The 14,273-nt window shown below is 55.1% G+C and overlaps 1 protein-coding gene across 2 annotated transcripts in view; it reads left to right on the top strand.

Moving 5' to 3' along the window:
- Positions 1 to 1,022: 1,022 nt before the first annotated feature.
- TEX264 (testis expressed 264, ER-phagy receptor) overlaps positions 1,023 to 14,273 on the top strand; it is a 37,105-nt gene continuing 23,854 nt past the window's right edge. Inside the window, exons 1-2 of one of the 2 annotated variants that reach the window (XM_074283370.1) lie at positions 1,023 to 1,225; positions 5,690 to 5,977. In XM_074283370.1, coding sequence (XP_074139471.1) covers positions 5,720 to 5,977 — 258 coding nt within the window. In that variant the 5' untranslated portion in view covers positions 1,023 to 1,225; positions 5,690 to 5,719. Of the gene's footprint in view, positions 1,226 to 2,260; positions 2,968 to 5,689; positions 5,978 to 14,273 lie in introns of those variants that run through there. The other variant, XM_074283369.1, reaches the window with a different exon arrangement.

Here is a 14,273-nt window from a genome sequence, read left to right on the forward strand (position 1 = left end):
CCAAGTCTCCATCCTTCGGCCTGGCGGAGGAAGGAAGAGAAACTTACCAGTCCGGGCCTCCCTAAGCGCCCTGACTGTACACGAGAGAGGGAGGACCATTCCCTCACAAGGAGGAGCCCTACGTGGAGAGAGCCGCCACAGCTGCGCCCGGACAGGGGAGCGACTTCATACTAATCAGCGGAATGGGGGCTCGGAAACGCTTCCCCGCTCCCCTCCCCCTTGGCCCCTCACCCTGCTTCTCCGCCTCTCCCGTTGCTCCGGATGGCTGCGGATCCCTCCCCATTTTCTTTATTTTCACCTTTTCTAAAAGGGCTTCCTCGCGCCTCCCCCTCCCTTTTTCTCTCACTACCTTCCACTAAAACTGGGCACAGGGCGGGACCCTGGGGGGGCTCGAGGTGAGGTCCGGGCGCAGGGCGCTTACTCCCGGCGGGGGACCAGTCACCCTCCGAGCGGTCATGCTTTCCCCTCGGGCCTCGCCCGCATGCAGAGGGCACTCATTACCAGGGCCGGGCACCCGTGCCGGGCAGTGCCTGCTCACCGCGGGGTCACGGATGCACGGAGCCAGGCCGAGCTGCCTGCGTGCAGGAAGCCCCAGGCCCCGGCTGCTGCCCTGGCCGAGCAGAGCCCCATGGGAGTCCTGAGGGGGGCACGAGCGAGGGACCGCTGCGCCACACCGGGAAGGCCAGGCAAGTTGAGCATCACTGGAGGCGGGGCACGGAGGGCGGCCCGGCCGGGGGACAGTGGGGTTGGGAGGAGATAACGGCTGCTCCTCTTCCCCGTCTCCTCCCCTCCTAACCCCCCGCAACCCCTCCGTCCTCCGGGTCCCTTCCCCGCGGCTCGGGGCGGGGTGGAGGTAGGCACAGGCGTATGTTGCTAGGGCTCCCCTCCTCCCCCGGCCCGGGCCGTCTGGAGGCCATAGCCCCGACCTCATTCGCTGGGCGGGGAGGGGCGGGGCCCGGCTTGAGTTGGCGGGGGGAGGGGAGGGCTGTTGCCATGGCGACCCCCCCTGCCTTTCCCGGGTTTCCACCAACCGCCCCTCCCCGTCGCCCGGCTTCCCGACCGCGGGCGCCCTCCCCTCTCCGGGCGCCCAGCGCGTTCGCGCCGGCCCGGACACGCGCCCGCCTGCCCGCCAGCCCCGGGGGCGCGCACGGCTCTCCGGCTGCCTCAGCCCCGGGATCTGCCCGCGCCGACCCCCGAACGACCGCGGGGCCGGGAGGGAGCCGAGGTGAGGCGAGGACGGGCCGGGGGGAGGGCGCAGGCCGAAGTCGGGGGCCGGGATCAGGGGCAGCGCTGCGAGCGGGGAGTCTAGCCCCTGGCTTCCCGCCCTCCGCGCTCTCCAGGCCGCCCCGAGCGAGCCACGGGGCCTCAGTTTTCCCTTCCGCAGAATGGGCCAGCCGTGCGAATTCGTAGGGCCCCACCCAACGCCCCCGCTCAGACAGCCCCTAAGCTGGAGGGGTATCACTACCTCAGCCCTTGGGTCCCCTGCCGAGCCCCACCCCCGAGGCCTGGAGACCGGGAAAGAGAACAGACAGCCCCCCCCCCCCCGTGTCCTCGTCCTGCTTAGAGACTTTGGGCTACCGGCTAATGGGGGAGAGGGTCTTCAGGACCCCCCCAGAAATGGCCTGGAGAGGTATCCCCACGGGGGGCGAAGCCAAGAAGGGGAGCTGGTGACCTTGGGACTAGCGCGAGTGCAGCCCTCAGTCAGTTTCCCCATCTGCAAAAACACCCTTTGGGGCGCTCGTGGTCGGGTTTTTTCTTTCAGTTTTGGGGTCCCGAGAGCAAGCCTTTTGAATTTGCATCAGGCGGCCTCGGTTTAAGGGGACTAAACTGATGCTGACCCTGGTTCCGGGGCTTCTGCTCTGTACACGTCCCTCCCTCCCTCCCCCAAGGAGTCAGTCAGCATTTATTAGGCGCCTACTTAGCGCAGAGCGCGGGGACACCCAGAAAGGCCTGGCCCCGGAGAAATCCCAGTCCGGCTAAGCCCCTCCCAGCCAGCCTCTCACCCGTCTCTCTGCACGTTCGCAAGGTGTGATCACTTGTGGATCTTCTGCTGCTTTAGGAAGTTCCAGGGTCCCCAGAAATAGGATGGGGGGCAGAAAGTCGCCTTTCCGTAGGAGAATTAAGTTACATTAACTTTTCAGATATAACTCTGCCCCTCTGTAGCTCCTCCCCAACCCAAGGGGGCGCATTGGAATGATGGAGATACTAGCTGGGCTCTCCCCACCGAGATACTTAGGAGATAAGGGAAGCAGGGAGCGAATAGTTTCAGGGAGACCGGGCCTGGACTGGCGCCGCTTCACACCAGGCAGCGTTCGGCGCCCCTCCCCCCCAGAAAAGGGCCGCAATGAGAATCCCGCCACGCTGCTGACACCCTCCCGCTCTGGGGAGAGTTTTCTGGAGCCCTCCGCATCCTGGAGGCGCCGGCTGGGCCCAGGTCGGGGGGGGGGGGTCTCCAGGGCGGCGCCCTGACCCCCAGGGAGCTCCCCGCACTCCCGGCGCCCGGGTTCGCCGTCGCGGAGCCCGCTTTCCCTTCCCATCTCTCCCGGTCTTGTCCCCCCTGCCAGAAACTGGAAAAGCTTTGCTCGGGACGTGAGTCCCGGGCCGCCGGGAGTCCCGGGCCGCCGGCAGTGAGCCCCTAACGCGGGAAGGTCCCTCCCGGCCGCCCCCGTCCCCCCAGGCACAGGACGGCGCGGAGTCCCAACTCTGACGGCCTCGGAAGTTCTCCTGGAGGCCGGGGCTCTTTAAGAGCTGGGAACGCCCTCTCCTGCCTGCTGTTGTCACCGCACACGTGAATCCCGGGGAACCAGGAAGCCGCCGCCGGCCCGAGGCAGCCCAGCTGTCTGGGAGGAGTAGCAGCGAGGCCTGGGGGGATGGAGGGGCGCTCTGCTTGAGGGCGGCCGCAGCCTCGCATGTGCAGGCCCGGCCTTCCGTCTGGTGTGGGCAGACGCCGGCCCGCAGCCCTCGTCGGTAAGAGCAGCCCGGGACAGGAGGGCGCTTGTTTCTGGGTACGGGGGTGCCTGGAGCTGTGCCAGAAAAGGGGATCTCCCCACCTGTGTGGCCCTTAACACAGCGGGGGGGACAGCAGGAAGCACCGCCAGGCGGGGGCTGTGGGTCCCGCAGAGCTGGGGCTTCATCTCAGAGCTGAGGGAACTCAAATCCCGAGGTCCGAGAGAGGGGTGGGTGGGTGTGTGTGTGTTGTGTGACAAACAGGTGGGATTCGAACCGTGCTCGAGAGTTAGGGCTCTGATTGAATTGTGCCCCGTTTCCCTCCCACCCCTCGGAAGGCTAAACGTGGCGGGTGGGAGTCATCCTGTAGCAAAATAGCTTCAAGCCATTAACCCCCGGAGGCGTTGGGCCCGTTTGCCCCTGCACTACGAGGCCCGGACTTGTGCGCACGTAGTCCTCCTTGCATTTGGGGGGGGGGGGGCTGGCCCAGGCGGGCCAGAGACCACGGACTGAGTGTTTGGTGATTTTTGGGTGAGTAACCACGGAGCCACCGAGGATTTCTCCTGCTGTGCAGCTCTCTCCGTGATGGCCCCAGTCACTGGCACTCTCTCCTGCAGGAAGTGCGGGGCTGCCTGCAAGGGGGGGGAGCCAGGAGGCTGGAGCGAGGTTGGGGTGAGAGGAACCAATGGCTTCAGGGGGCCTGAAGTGTGGAGGAGCCAATCAGTGGTGACCGGAGGTTAGCCACCCACAGAAACCTGGAGAGGACTTTGGAGGTAAAAGGAAGCTGCTGGGGACTCCTCGGAAATGGGGCTCTCTGAGGTTTTGCACCATGGTCGCTGAGGTCGGGGGCTCTCTGGAAGCCGGGGCTTGTGGCGGCAGCGAGAACAGCAGGCTGCGCCAAAGCCACAGTTGGGTAGGGGCTGAAAGAACCAAAGGAAATTGAGATCCATGAGAACCTGAATGGAAACACGTGATTGTGCGAAGTAAGATGGTGGTGTCCTAAGACCACCTTTGGTTTATATTTGAGGGTTTGTTTCTGTTGATTGATAACCGTTGCCTCCCTGCTGGCAGTAGCTCCAGTCGGGTAGAAAGTGTTCTGGATTCGGAGCTGGGAGAACCCTTCCTGCCACCTTTGGGTCCTGACTGGCCCACTAACCTGGGCTTCTTTTTGCTCATTCCCTGAAAATAAAGAGTCAGGATGAGGTCGTCACCAAACTCCCTTGTAACCCTGAGTGTCTTGCTGTGCCCGTGTTAGAGCACTTTGCCATCGCTCCGCAGTGGGTGTTAGAGCAGAGCAAGGGCGCTGGTTTTGTTCTACAGATGAGTAAATTGAGCCAGAATAGTGGTGATTCACGCAACTAGTAAGTTTCATAAGTAACTCTTACTATTAAGAGTGGGACTCAAAGTCTTCTTCAGTCTAAGACCTGTTTGTTTTTTCCAGTGCTACTCTCTTTAATTATACAGGAAACCTCTACAGTTCCTAAGAAGTAAGACCTTGATAGCCAGGTTTTCTAAATGGCTTCAGCTTTACTTTCTTTCAGGATCAAAAATTTTAACTATCCTGCCCTCTTAAACCAGTGGTATCAGATTCATAGAAATAGACCAACAAAACTGTATATAAGGATCCCTGCAGGTTATTGATTTAGAAAACCACATTTTATATTATACCTTTTTACTTACAAGACATATGCATGGGTAATTTTTCATCATTGACCCTTGCAAAACCTTTTGTTCCAATTTTTCCCTCCCCCCAGATGGCAGGTTGACCAATACATAGTAAATATGTTAACTTATAAGTTTTTTATTTTTCGGCATCATCCACTGACAAGTTATTACTTCTCTCAGTACGTTTGTTTGCTGCAGCCACCTTCTGATTTCTTGCTTTCTAATTTATCGTGGGCTCAAAAAACAGAGGGTGAAGCTTATTTGACCCATGTAAAATTAAAGGAAATAGGGTATCGAGTAGACTCTCTTTTTGCCTGGTTTGTGGCTCTTTTCTAGAGCTGAGAGTGCTGGAAAGTTGAGCTGCAGAGAAGTAAAGTATCATCATCATAATTAGAGCTGCAGAAAGCTTTTTCTCTGGGGTGTTGTGTCTCCCAGCATCCTTGTTATTAATAGGTATCTGGGTCTTTGCCTCCTTTCTCTAGGTCCTCTTCTGACTGCAGCAGCCCCAGGTGTTTCTGACCACAGGACTAGGAAGGGGGACTTGAGAGTCATAGTCTTTTGAGAGCTGAGAGTCCATCCTCTCCCACCCCCTTCTTGATGGGAGGTGGGGAGACTTTCCCACAGCCGAAGGTCATGACAGCCAGGTCTCCTTTTTGCTGGCCGGCCTGCCTGTGGCAAGGGCACAGAGGCCGGTTCCCTCTGGGCTCCACCATCACTCTGGGCACTGTTGTCACTTGACTGGGTGTTAGGTTTCCCTCCCTGAAGCCAGTCCTACTGCCTTCCTTGTGATTCAAGTTGAGGATGATGTGATGACACTCTGGCCTTCAGAGCCTCAGTGATTGTGATTAAGAAATAAGGAGGCTTGTGGCTTCTGTCACCCTTTGTTGCTACCTTCTGGGTCATCTTGCCAGCAGTAAACAGTCCTGGCCCCTCCTCCTCCTCCTGGCTCATAGCTTCTTGTGGCGGGCCCAAGGACTGAGGCCTCCAGAGTCAGGGAGGCCACAGCTGCCTGGACTGGAGGCAGGGGACTGCCATCACTCACCTCCCTCACGTCCTTTGGCCCTTTCTTCTTCTACAGCATCTCTCGGGAGCGGAGGGCCCAGAAGCCATGTCGGAGTTCCTGCTCCTGGGCCTGATTGCGGCCCTGGTGCTGACCCTGCTGCTGACCCTGTTGGGTTTTGCTGTGTACTCTGGGCTTCTGGAAGATGTCGTAGTGAGTGCGGGCTCTCCCCCGATCCGGAACATCACCCTGGCCTACAAGTTCCATGTGGGTCCCTACAAGGAGTCGGGCCGCTTGTTCACGGAGAGCTGCAGCATCTCTCCACGTTTGAGTTCCATTGGGGTCTACTATGACAACCCCCTTACGGTAAGCCTGAGCTGGGGGAGCTGCTGGGAGGGGGGGTCTCCTGCTTCTTCCTGAACCCAGGATTTGGTTCTGCCAGCACTGCTTTGAGGGCCTGCCTGAGTGTTGGGCTTTCTGCGAGGCTTCCTTATGGGTTTGAGATTGTGTCCTGGCCTAGGCCTTCCATGAGCAGTCCTCCTGCCGCCTCCAAGAGCTGGCTCATACCCACTTCTGGTACCTCCACAACTCCTTCTCACACCCATACCCTCCTGGCTCTCTCCATTGCCCTGTCCCAGCTATGTACCCCGCTGGGGGTAAGGCTGGGATTTGTATGTTTCTGCTTCCTTCGTTTTGTACCTTCTTCCCTTTTCTGAGCTAAGTCCTTTGGACATAGGAACTAGCTGGTGGGGGCTGGGAATAGGAGCTTGAAAAGTGCCAGCCTTTCCCACTAGGTGGGTATCAGAATCCTCCCATTCTGGATGCCCTCCTTCTCTTTACCCCTGATGTGTGCTTTAGCATAGCCTTTCTTGTGCCCCCTCACCTGTCGTCTTGGACCTGGCTGGGTAGTGGGATGAACCACGCCGCCCTTGCTACCCAGGATGCTTGACTGGCTGAGCAACATCGCTGCCCTGGGGCCGGCCAGCAGGCCACCTGGCCCTCTGTAGGCGTCTGGCTGGCTTGGACTCCTGGGGAGTGAGTCAGGGCCCTCCAACGTGGCCTTGGTGGCATGGGGAGGTGCAGCCCACAGCCTGGTGTGCTGGCATCTCGAAGCTTTCAGTTCAGCAGGCAGGGCTCCCCAAGCCCGTCTCAGGCTACTCTTTCCCCACACCCAGAGTTGGCTCCGAGCCTAGGATTTGGAATTCCCGGCTCAGGTTTCCACCTCTGATGGGTGGCAAGGACTTGGCAGGCGGTGGTGGTTCCATCTGCTATACTCCCGAGCTTTGCCTTTGTGCCCGGGCCAGACTGCTCTTGTCCGGAGATCAATGGGAAATTCCCGGGTGCCAGGGACCCCCCTCCTCCGCCCACCTTCTGGGGAGGGAGAGTTGGGCAATCTTCCTTACCAATGGCCACCTACGCTGCTGGGCTCCCATTCACCCTGCCCGGGTCAGGCCCTGGCCCAAGGCAACTTGAACCTTAAAAAGAGCCACCTTGGCCAAAGCAGAAGGGGCAGAGGGGAAGGGGCCACCTGTTATTAGCCCACAAGTCTGTCAGCCTGAAACTCCACATGGCAGCGCTGAGAAGGAAAAGGCCCCAGCAAGAACTGAGGTTACAGACAGACCCAGCAGTGGTCGTGTGGGGTCCTGTGGCCCAGACATCATGACCTCACCACGCCTCAGACACCATGAAAGCAGCCAAGACAGATGGTGCTAAGGGCAGGAGGAGACTTCTTTTTTTGCTTGGGCACCAGCCCTCACAGGACTCTGAGTGGCCACACAAGGCCTTGTGACCCAGTTCTTTAGCTTAGGGCAGAGAAGTCGGACTCCTCTCTTGTCTTTCTTTTCCTGGCCCTTCCTCCTAGGCCCCCAAAAACCTAAACAAGGCATGCCTGGGTCTGCTTCTCTGGCTCTGGCTTCTGTCCATCCCCATGTATAGAAAGAAAAAAGAGAAATATATTAAGCCACTCTCCTTTCCCCTTGCCTGAGCTCCCCAAACAAATGAAATAAAACAGAATCCCACTGGCCAGGTTTCAGTTGGAGACAGATGAAATTTTCTGTGATCCCAGCCCTTCCTGTCCCAGAAGGCATCTGAATCCTTCTTGTGAGTCAGCCAAGCCTTGATGACCCTGTGGCACCTACCCTTCAGGTGACCTCAGCGCCAGAGACCCTCTCCTCAGGACCCCTTCCTGCCGGGAGTGTCAGGAGCCGACCTCTGGCATAGTCCAGAGCGTTCAGTATCCACCCCTCACCCTACTTACTCCAAGAGGCGGGACTGCCGGCAATCATCCTCCCTGCTCCCTTGGTGAGGATCTGCAGCCTTGGAAATGGGGAAATATGGCTTCACAAGAGCCTCCAGCTGTAACCTGCCTCACTCTGCCCCTCAGAAGTGGTCACAGAATGAAGGCTAGCTTCTCTGGCGAGGACCAGCCCCCTTCTAGGTAGCGGCCACGAGGGTGACGTGACTGGGTCCCAGAGCTCCATCTGGATCAGAGCAGACTTCCATCCAAGGATGTGGCCCCTCTCAGAATAATGTTGGTGGATAGTGAAGGGAATTCTCAAGTTTGGTTTTAGAAGTTAATGAGAGTAAAGGTGTAAATTTTTTTTTTCTCATTTAAGTTCTGGAACCTCCTGAAATCTCCCTAGGCAGTCTGTGAACCTCCGGTTAAGAACCCCTGAACTAGACTCTTAACAAGCCCGTCCTTTTTGTTAGACGTTGGCCTCTGTCTCTGTCTGTTTCTTATTTTCTCCACCTGTCCCTCTGTCTGTCTCGCTCTGTCTCATTCTGCCTCTGTCCCTCTGTCTGTCTCTCCCCCCTTGGGCCTGAGGCTGTCTCAGCAGAGTGGGCTAGCCCGGTGTACACTGGTTGGGGTAGGCAGGTGGCCAGACTGCACTATTCCTTGAGGGACTGAGAGACGCCTGGGCCCCGTGCCCTTCTACATTAGAATCAGGGCTGCTGGCCTAGGCTCCTCCCTCTCAGGTTCCCACAGACTCCGCCCACCTCTTTCCCTCTCCCTCCCATTTACAGGTGGCACTGGAAGGCGGGCACGACCAGCCCTTTCATGTGGTAGGGGAGGCTCTACAGCCTTAATCACTGGCCTTGCTGCCTTGGGGCCTGAGGGGAGGGAAAGGGAAACTGAGGCCCTAAGTGGCTGTGTGATTCTCTTAAATAGCAGTGGGATGTGGCAGGTGAGGGCTGTGTCCCGGCCTTCTCCTTTTTTGTTTTTGTTTTTGGTGTGTGTGTGTGTGTGTGTGTGTGTGTGTGTGTGTGTGTGTTTAGCACAAAGCTTTATTTGCCTGTGGGTAGGAAAACTTCTTGCACTCAGCCACATTGCCCTGGGTGAAGCTGGCTCTCGCTCAGGCATGTGTGTGACGGGGACTTGGTGGAGCATGAGTTCTTAGAGTCACCTTGCTCTCCACTCTCCTCCAGGACTCGGGCCTCCCCATCTCCCTTCCCCCAAGTGACCTGCTCTCTGGCTGAAGGAGGGGTGGGCTGGGTCCCTGAGGGCACCAGGGAGAGTCAGAGTAGTGCCCTAAATCTCCTTGGCCATCTTTCCCTGAGCCCTCAGACATTGTGGTTTGCCAGCCAAGCCTCTTCTAAATGGCTTCAGAGGAGGGAGAGCTACTGCCTGGAAAAGCGGAGGAGGGCCAAGCTAAAACCAGTTGAAAACCAGGGGCTACCATCCCCAGAGGGAAGGGAACACACACATTTATGTATTTATTTATTTAATTGATTTAGGATTTATTTAAAGCTTTTTATTTTCAATATATGTGCATGGATAATTTTCACCATTCACCCTTGCAAACCTTTATGGGAACACACATTTATTAAGTGCCTACTATGTGCGAGGCACTATGCTGAGCATTTTGTGGATAATATTTCATTCTATCTTCACAATTGCAATTACTGCCCCCATTTTGCAGATGGGGGAACTGAGGCAGACAGTTTACATGACATGCAGCTAATAAGTGTTTGAGACTAGATTTGAACTCAGGTTCTCCCTACTCTAGGCCCAACAACAAAGCAAAATCCCTAAGGCTAGCCTGCTAAGTGAGATAAGACCCAGGGCTCTGGCCTCCAACTAGGACAGAATTCTCTCTACCCCCTTCCTTCCCTTTCTTCCACACACCTGTCTCTACCCACCCCCTCCATTCCATCCCATAAGCCTGAGCCTGGGGCTGAAGGGACCCAGGGGCTGCTAAGTGCCCATCTGGGCCTTGTGCAACCTTCCTGGAGTGGAGGAGCGCTGCCGGTTGAGGCAGGTAAGGTCTGGTGAGACCTAGCTCGGCTCACCTTACCTTGTGGGCCAGAGGCGGGATTTGGCTCTCCTGGCTATTTACAGGCCTGCCACCTGGGCCCTGACCCCCCCCCCTCTGGGCCACCCACCAGCTTCCTGCTTCTGCTGGCTTCCTCCCCCTCTGTGGGGAAGCTGTCCAGGGTGGTATCATCACTAAGAGGGGACCAACGCTGCCCTCCTTAGGCCTCAAATTGGGTTTCCTGAAGCAAGCTGAACTCCCCCTCCGGGCTCTCTCCCCCCAGCGCAGTGAGGGCACTCTGCTCTGTAGCTGACCCTTCCCTGAGCATGGATTGTGGGTGTTTTCAGTGCCACAGGGGAGAAGCACGCATGCCCTTCTGCTAACTGACGCTCTCGGGGAGCTGGTCTGTCCCTTTGTGCCCATTTTCCTTCAGAAGAATGAAAGAGCCTTGAGTAGCTGAGCTAGTGTTTCATAATCCAGAGCTCTGACCCCTCCTCTTCCTTTACCTGGAGGTAGCCTCTTATTTCCTGGAGATGCTGAGAACATCCCCATGATCCTTCCAGAGACCCAGAGGTACAGTTTTGGGGAGGGAAGAAAAGAGAAGAGAAGGGGATTTGTTATAGCAAAACTTTGTATTCCCTGACTTTGAAATAAAGGGGTGGTAATAGTCCGCAGGCACTTAGTGCTTTCACACTGACGTACCGTGGAAGTAGGTATTCCAGGTGTTGTTTTCGCTGTGCAGAATAAGGTTTATCCAATTACATTTTATTGAGATTTAGACTCAGTGGTTTAAGTGTGATTCAGGCTCATCCGGGTGGTAGGTAGCAGAGTTGGAATTCTTGTTCTGCTCCTCTTTCACAGCACACGTCACTGTCAGCGTAGGCTCTGTGCTCAGGCAGTAGAGCACCCAGCACCTGTCTGATACCCAGGCCAGCTCCATCCTTTGGGATGATGTCCTTTGCTGAATGACCTGTGAAGTCATTTCCAGAATGACTGGTGTCGCAGCCCAGCTGCCTCGTACCTTGGACAGGGGAAAGATTTCATAGCTGTTTATTGAGTTGTTGACCTGGGCTACCACAGTAGCCTATTGAGAGGTCCCCCCACCCACATGTCCCGTAGACCTTCCTAAAGTACAGGTCTACCCATCATCCCCCAGGATTCAGCAAACTCCTGCCACTTCCTGTCACCCTGAGGAGCAAATACACACCCTCTGCTTGGCATTCAGAACCCTTTTTAATCTGGCCCCTTCTTGCCTTGCCAGTCCCTCATTCCCCAGAATCCCCAGCTTTGAGATCCAAGAGGCTTTTCCTTGGCCCCCCATTTTCTGGCTCTTCAGCAGTGTCACCAGCTTTCCCCATACCTGAAATCCTCTGCCTCTTCATCTTCCTCTCCTGGCTTCCTTCTGCAAGAAGTCCCTAATGGGAGTGCCTTCCCTCCAAGACCCCCCCCCCATTATCTTATATACCTCTTGGGCAGTCTCTTCCTGAGTCCCTCCCTGTGTGGCCCTGGCCATGTCACTTCCCCCTGGAGTCTGCTCTGTAAAATGAGCTGGAGAAAGCAATGGCAGCCACTGCAGTGTTTTTGCCAGGGAAGCCCCCAGTAGGGTCACGGAGAGTCGGACATGACTTGACAACAACATCTTGTGTGTATGATTGTTGGTGCGCCATCTATCCCATTAGATTGTAACCCCCTTGAGGGCAGGGATTGCCTGTATCACTTAATCAGGGCTCCTTCATTGAGGGGTTGGGCACCTGCCTCCAGCCTGCTTCCCCTCTGCCCTGCTTCTTGGGGGAATCTCCCTAGGCTGGGCCTTGACTGTGATAGGGAAAGAGAAAAGGAAGGAGGTCAGAGGTCAGGGAGTCAGGACCAGACAGCTGTGGAATAAATAACATCTGGTGAGACATGCTTGGATCCTAAGAACTATTGAGGCTTTTAGCGCCCTTGGATTCCCAGACCTCTTGGAACTTGACTAACGTGTCAAACCAATAGGACACTGGGTCCTTCCCTGGGCAGAAGGCCTCTTAACCACTGGCCTGACCTTTTGGGAGAACCTTGAAATTATTATCATCAAGGGTAGAACTAGACAGGAATCTAGGGGTCAGTGGACATGAGGCCCTTTAAGAAAGCTGGGGATGAGCCCTCCCTCGGTTTCCTTTCTCTAGGAGTAAAGCCAATCCTCACGTCTGAACTCACCCCCCTTCCTCTCTGGTAGGGGTTCTGCTGCCCTGACCTCCTTTCCAAGAATCAATGAATGAATAGAAAAAAGAGAAGGAAAAAGTGGTTTCTGTGCTTAAGGGTCAGTGCTCTGGATTCCGAGGGGAATTTCTTAGCCCAGAAATCCTAAACCCCCCCCCAGGGGCATTCCTCCCCGAAGGTTAGTGATAAAGTTGTGATTGGCCTGTGCTGAGGGGCAGTTGCCAGGTGGCCCACTACTTCAAAGAAGAGGAGAGGAGACAGCTGGATGGGGTTTTAGGCAGGTGACAAAGTGTCTGTTCCTCCTAGGTGAGCCTGCTCAGCCATTTTCCCAGTTTGGGAAGGTAGGTAGGACCAAGTTGCTAAGTCCGTGGGGGTGGGGCAGGGAGGGAAGAGAATGTCTTCCCTCTGGAGGAAACCACAAGCAGGTCTGTTCCTGCTGAGGCACTTCCTGGAGTTAATCTCTTCAGACTGTCTTTTTTTTTTTTTTTTTTTTTTTTAATTAATTTTATAATTATAACATTTTCTTTGACAGTACATATGCATAGGTAATTTTTTACATTATCCCTTGTACTCCCTTCTGTTCTGAATTTTTCCCTCCTTCCCTCCACCCCCTCCCCCAGATGGCAGGCATTCCCATACATATTAAATATGTTATAGTATATCCTAGGTACAATATATATGTGCAGAACCAAATTTTGTTGTTGTTGTTGCAAAGGAAGAATTGGATTCGAAAGGTAAAAATAACCTGGGAAGAAAAACAAAAGTACAAACAGTTTACACTCATTTCCCAATGTTCCTTTTCTGGATGTAGCTGATTCTGTCCATCATTGATCAATTGGAATTGGATTAGCTCTTCTCTATGTTGAAGATTTCCACTTCCATCAGAATTGATCCTCATACAGTATTGTTGTTGAAGTGTATAATGATCTTCTGGTTCTGCTCATTTCACTCAGCATCAGTTGATTTAAGTCTCTCCAAGCCTCTCTGTATTCCTCCTGCTGGTCATTTCTTACAGAGCAATAATATTCCATAACCTTCATATACCATAATTTACCCAACCATTCTCCAATTGATGAACATCCATTCATTTTCCAGTTTCTAGCCACTATGAAAAGAGCTGCCACAAACATTTTGGCACATACAGGTCCCTTTCCGCTTCTCAGTATTTCCTTGGGATATAAGCCCAGTAGTAGCGCTGCTGGATCAAAGGGTATGCACAGTTTGACAACTTTTTGGGCATAATTCCAGATTGCTCTCCAGAATGGCTGGATTCTTTCACAACTCCACCAACAATGCATCAGTGTCCCAGTTTTCCCACAGCCCCTCCAACATTCATCATTATTTGTTCCTGTCATCTTAGCCAATCTGACTGGTGTATCTCAGAGTTGTCTTAATTTGCATTTCTCTGATCAATAGTGATTTGAAACACTTTCATATGAGTGGAAATAGTTTCAATTTCATCATCCCTCAGACTGTCTTGTGGGGTCAGAGGTCTCTTGTGTCTTCTCCAGATAGATAGATGGGACCCAGGAGGAGGCCTCCCCTTGGGCAGGGCCCTGCGGCCTCCATTTCTGGCTGTGGCCAGAAAGGGACGCTTTGGCCCAGAATTGTTGGGAAGACAAGGGGTGCTCTGGGGGAGTGAATTGTCACCCCCTCCTGAGGTAGTGGCTGGGTTTTTGGAGCTCCCCTCTAATTCTGGTGGGAATTCAAGCAAATGCTCTCAGGCAGCTTTGGCAAACCCGAGGTCCTGAGGCCCCGAATGCCCTTTCTCTGATTCCAGCTTGGCCAAGGAGCTGCCCAGCTGTGCAAACAGTCAGCAGTGCCTCTGCTTGAGGGGCGCCCCTCCTCCTGCCTGGGCCTTCTCCTGGGGAAAAGGCTTAATGCTCCTGGGCCATAGCAGACCTCCAGGTGTGTCTGTGCTCAGGCTGGGGCAAGGGGGAAGCTTGTCATAGGAGGAAACCAGCTGATCTGTCCCCTTGGTGCCAAAATAAAGTCAGAGCCTGGAGCAAAAAAGACTCTGATGGACTATAGTTTGAGCTCCTTGACTTTTCCTTTGCTTGAGGGAATGTTCCTAGGAGGCCATTTTGCTAGGCTCAGTCTGCTCCTGGCCCTCAAGGAAATGGGCTCAGCATTTGTCCAAGATTCCTGGAGGACGCAGTTGGGAAACAAATTTGGCCCTTGTAATATCCCTGATGTGGCCTTCTCTGAGAAGC

The sequence above is a fragment of the Sminthopsis crassicaudata genome, chromosome 1 (assembly GCF_048593235.1).
Source record: "Sminthopsis crassicaudata isolate SCR6 chromosome 1, ASM4859323v1, whole genome shotgun sequence".
In the NCBI taxonomy this organism is placed as follows: Eukaryota; Metazoa; Chordata; class Mammalia; order Dasyuromorphia; family Dasyuridae; genus Sminthopsis; species Sminthopsis crassicaudata.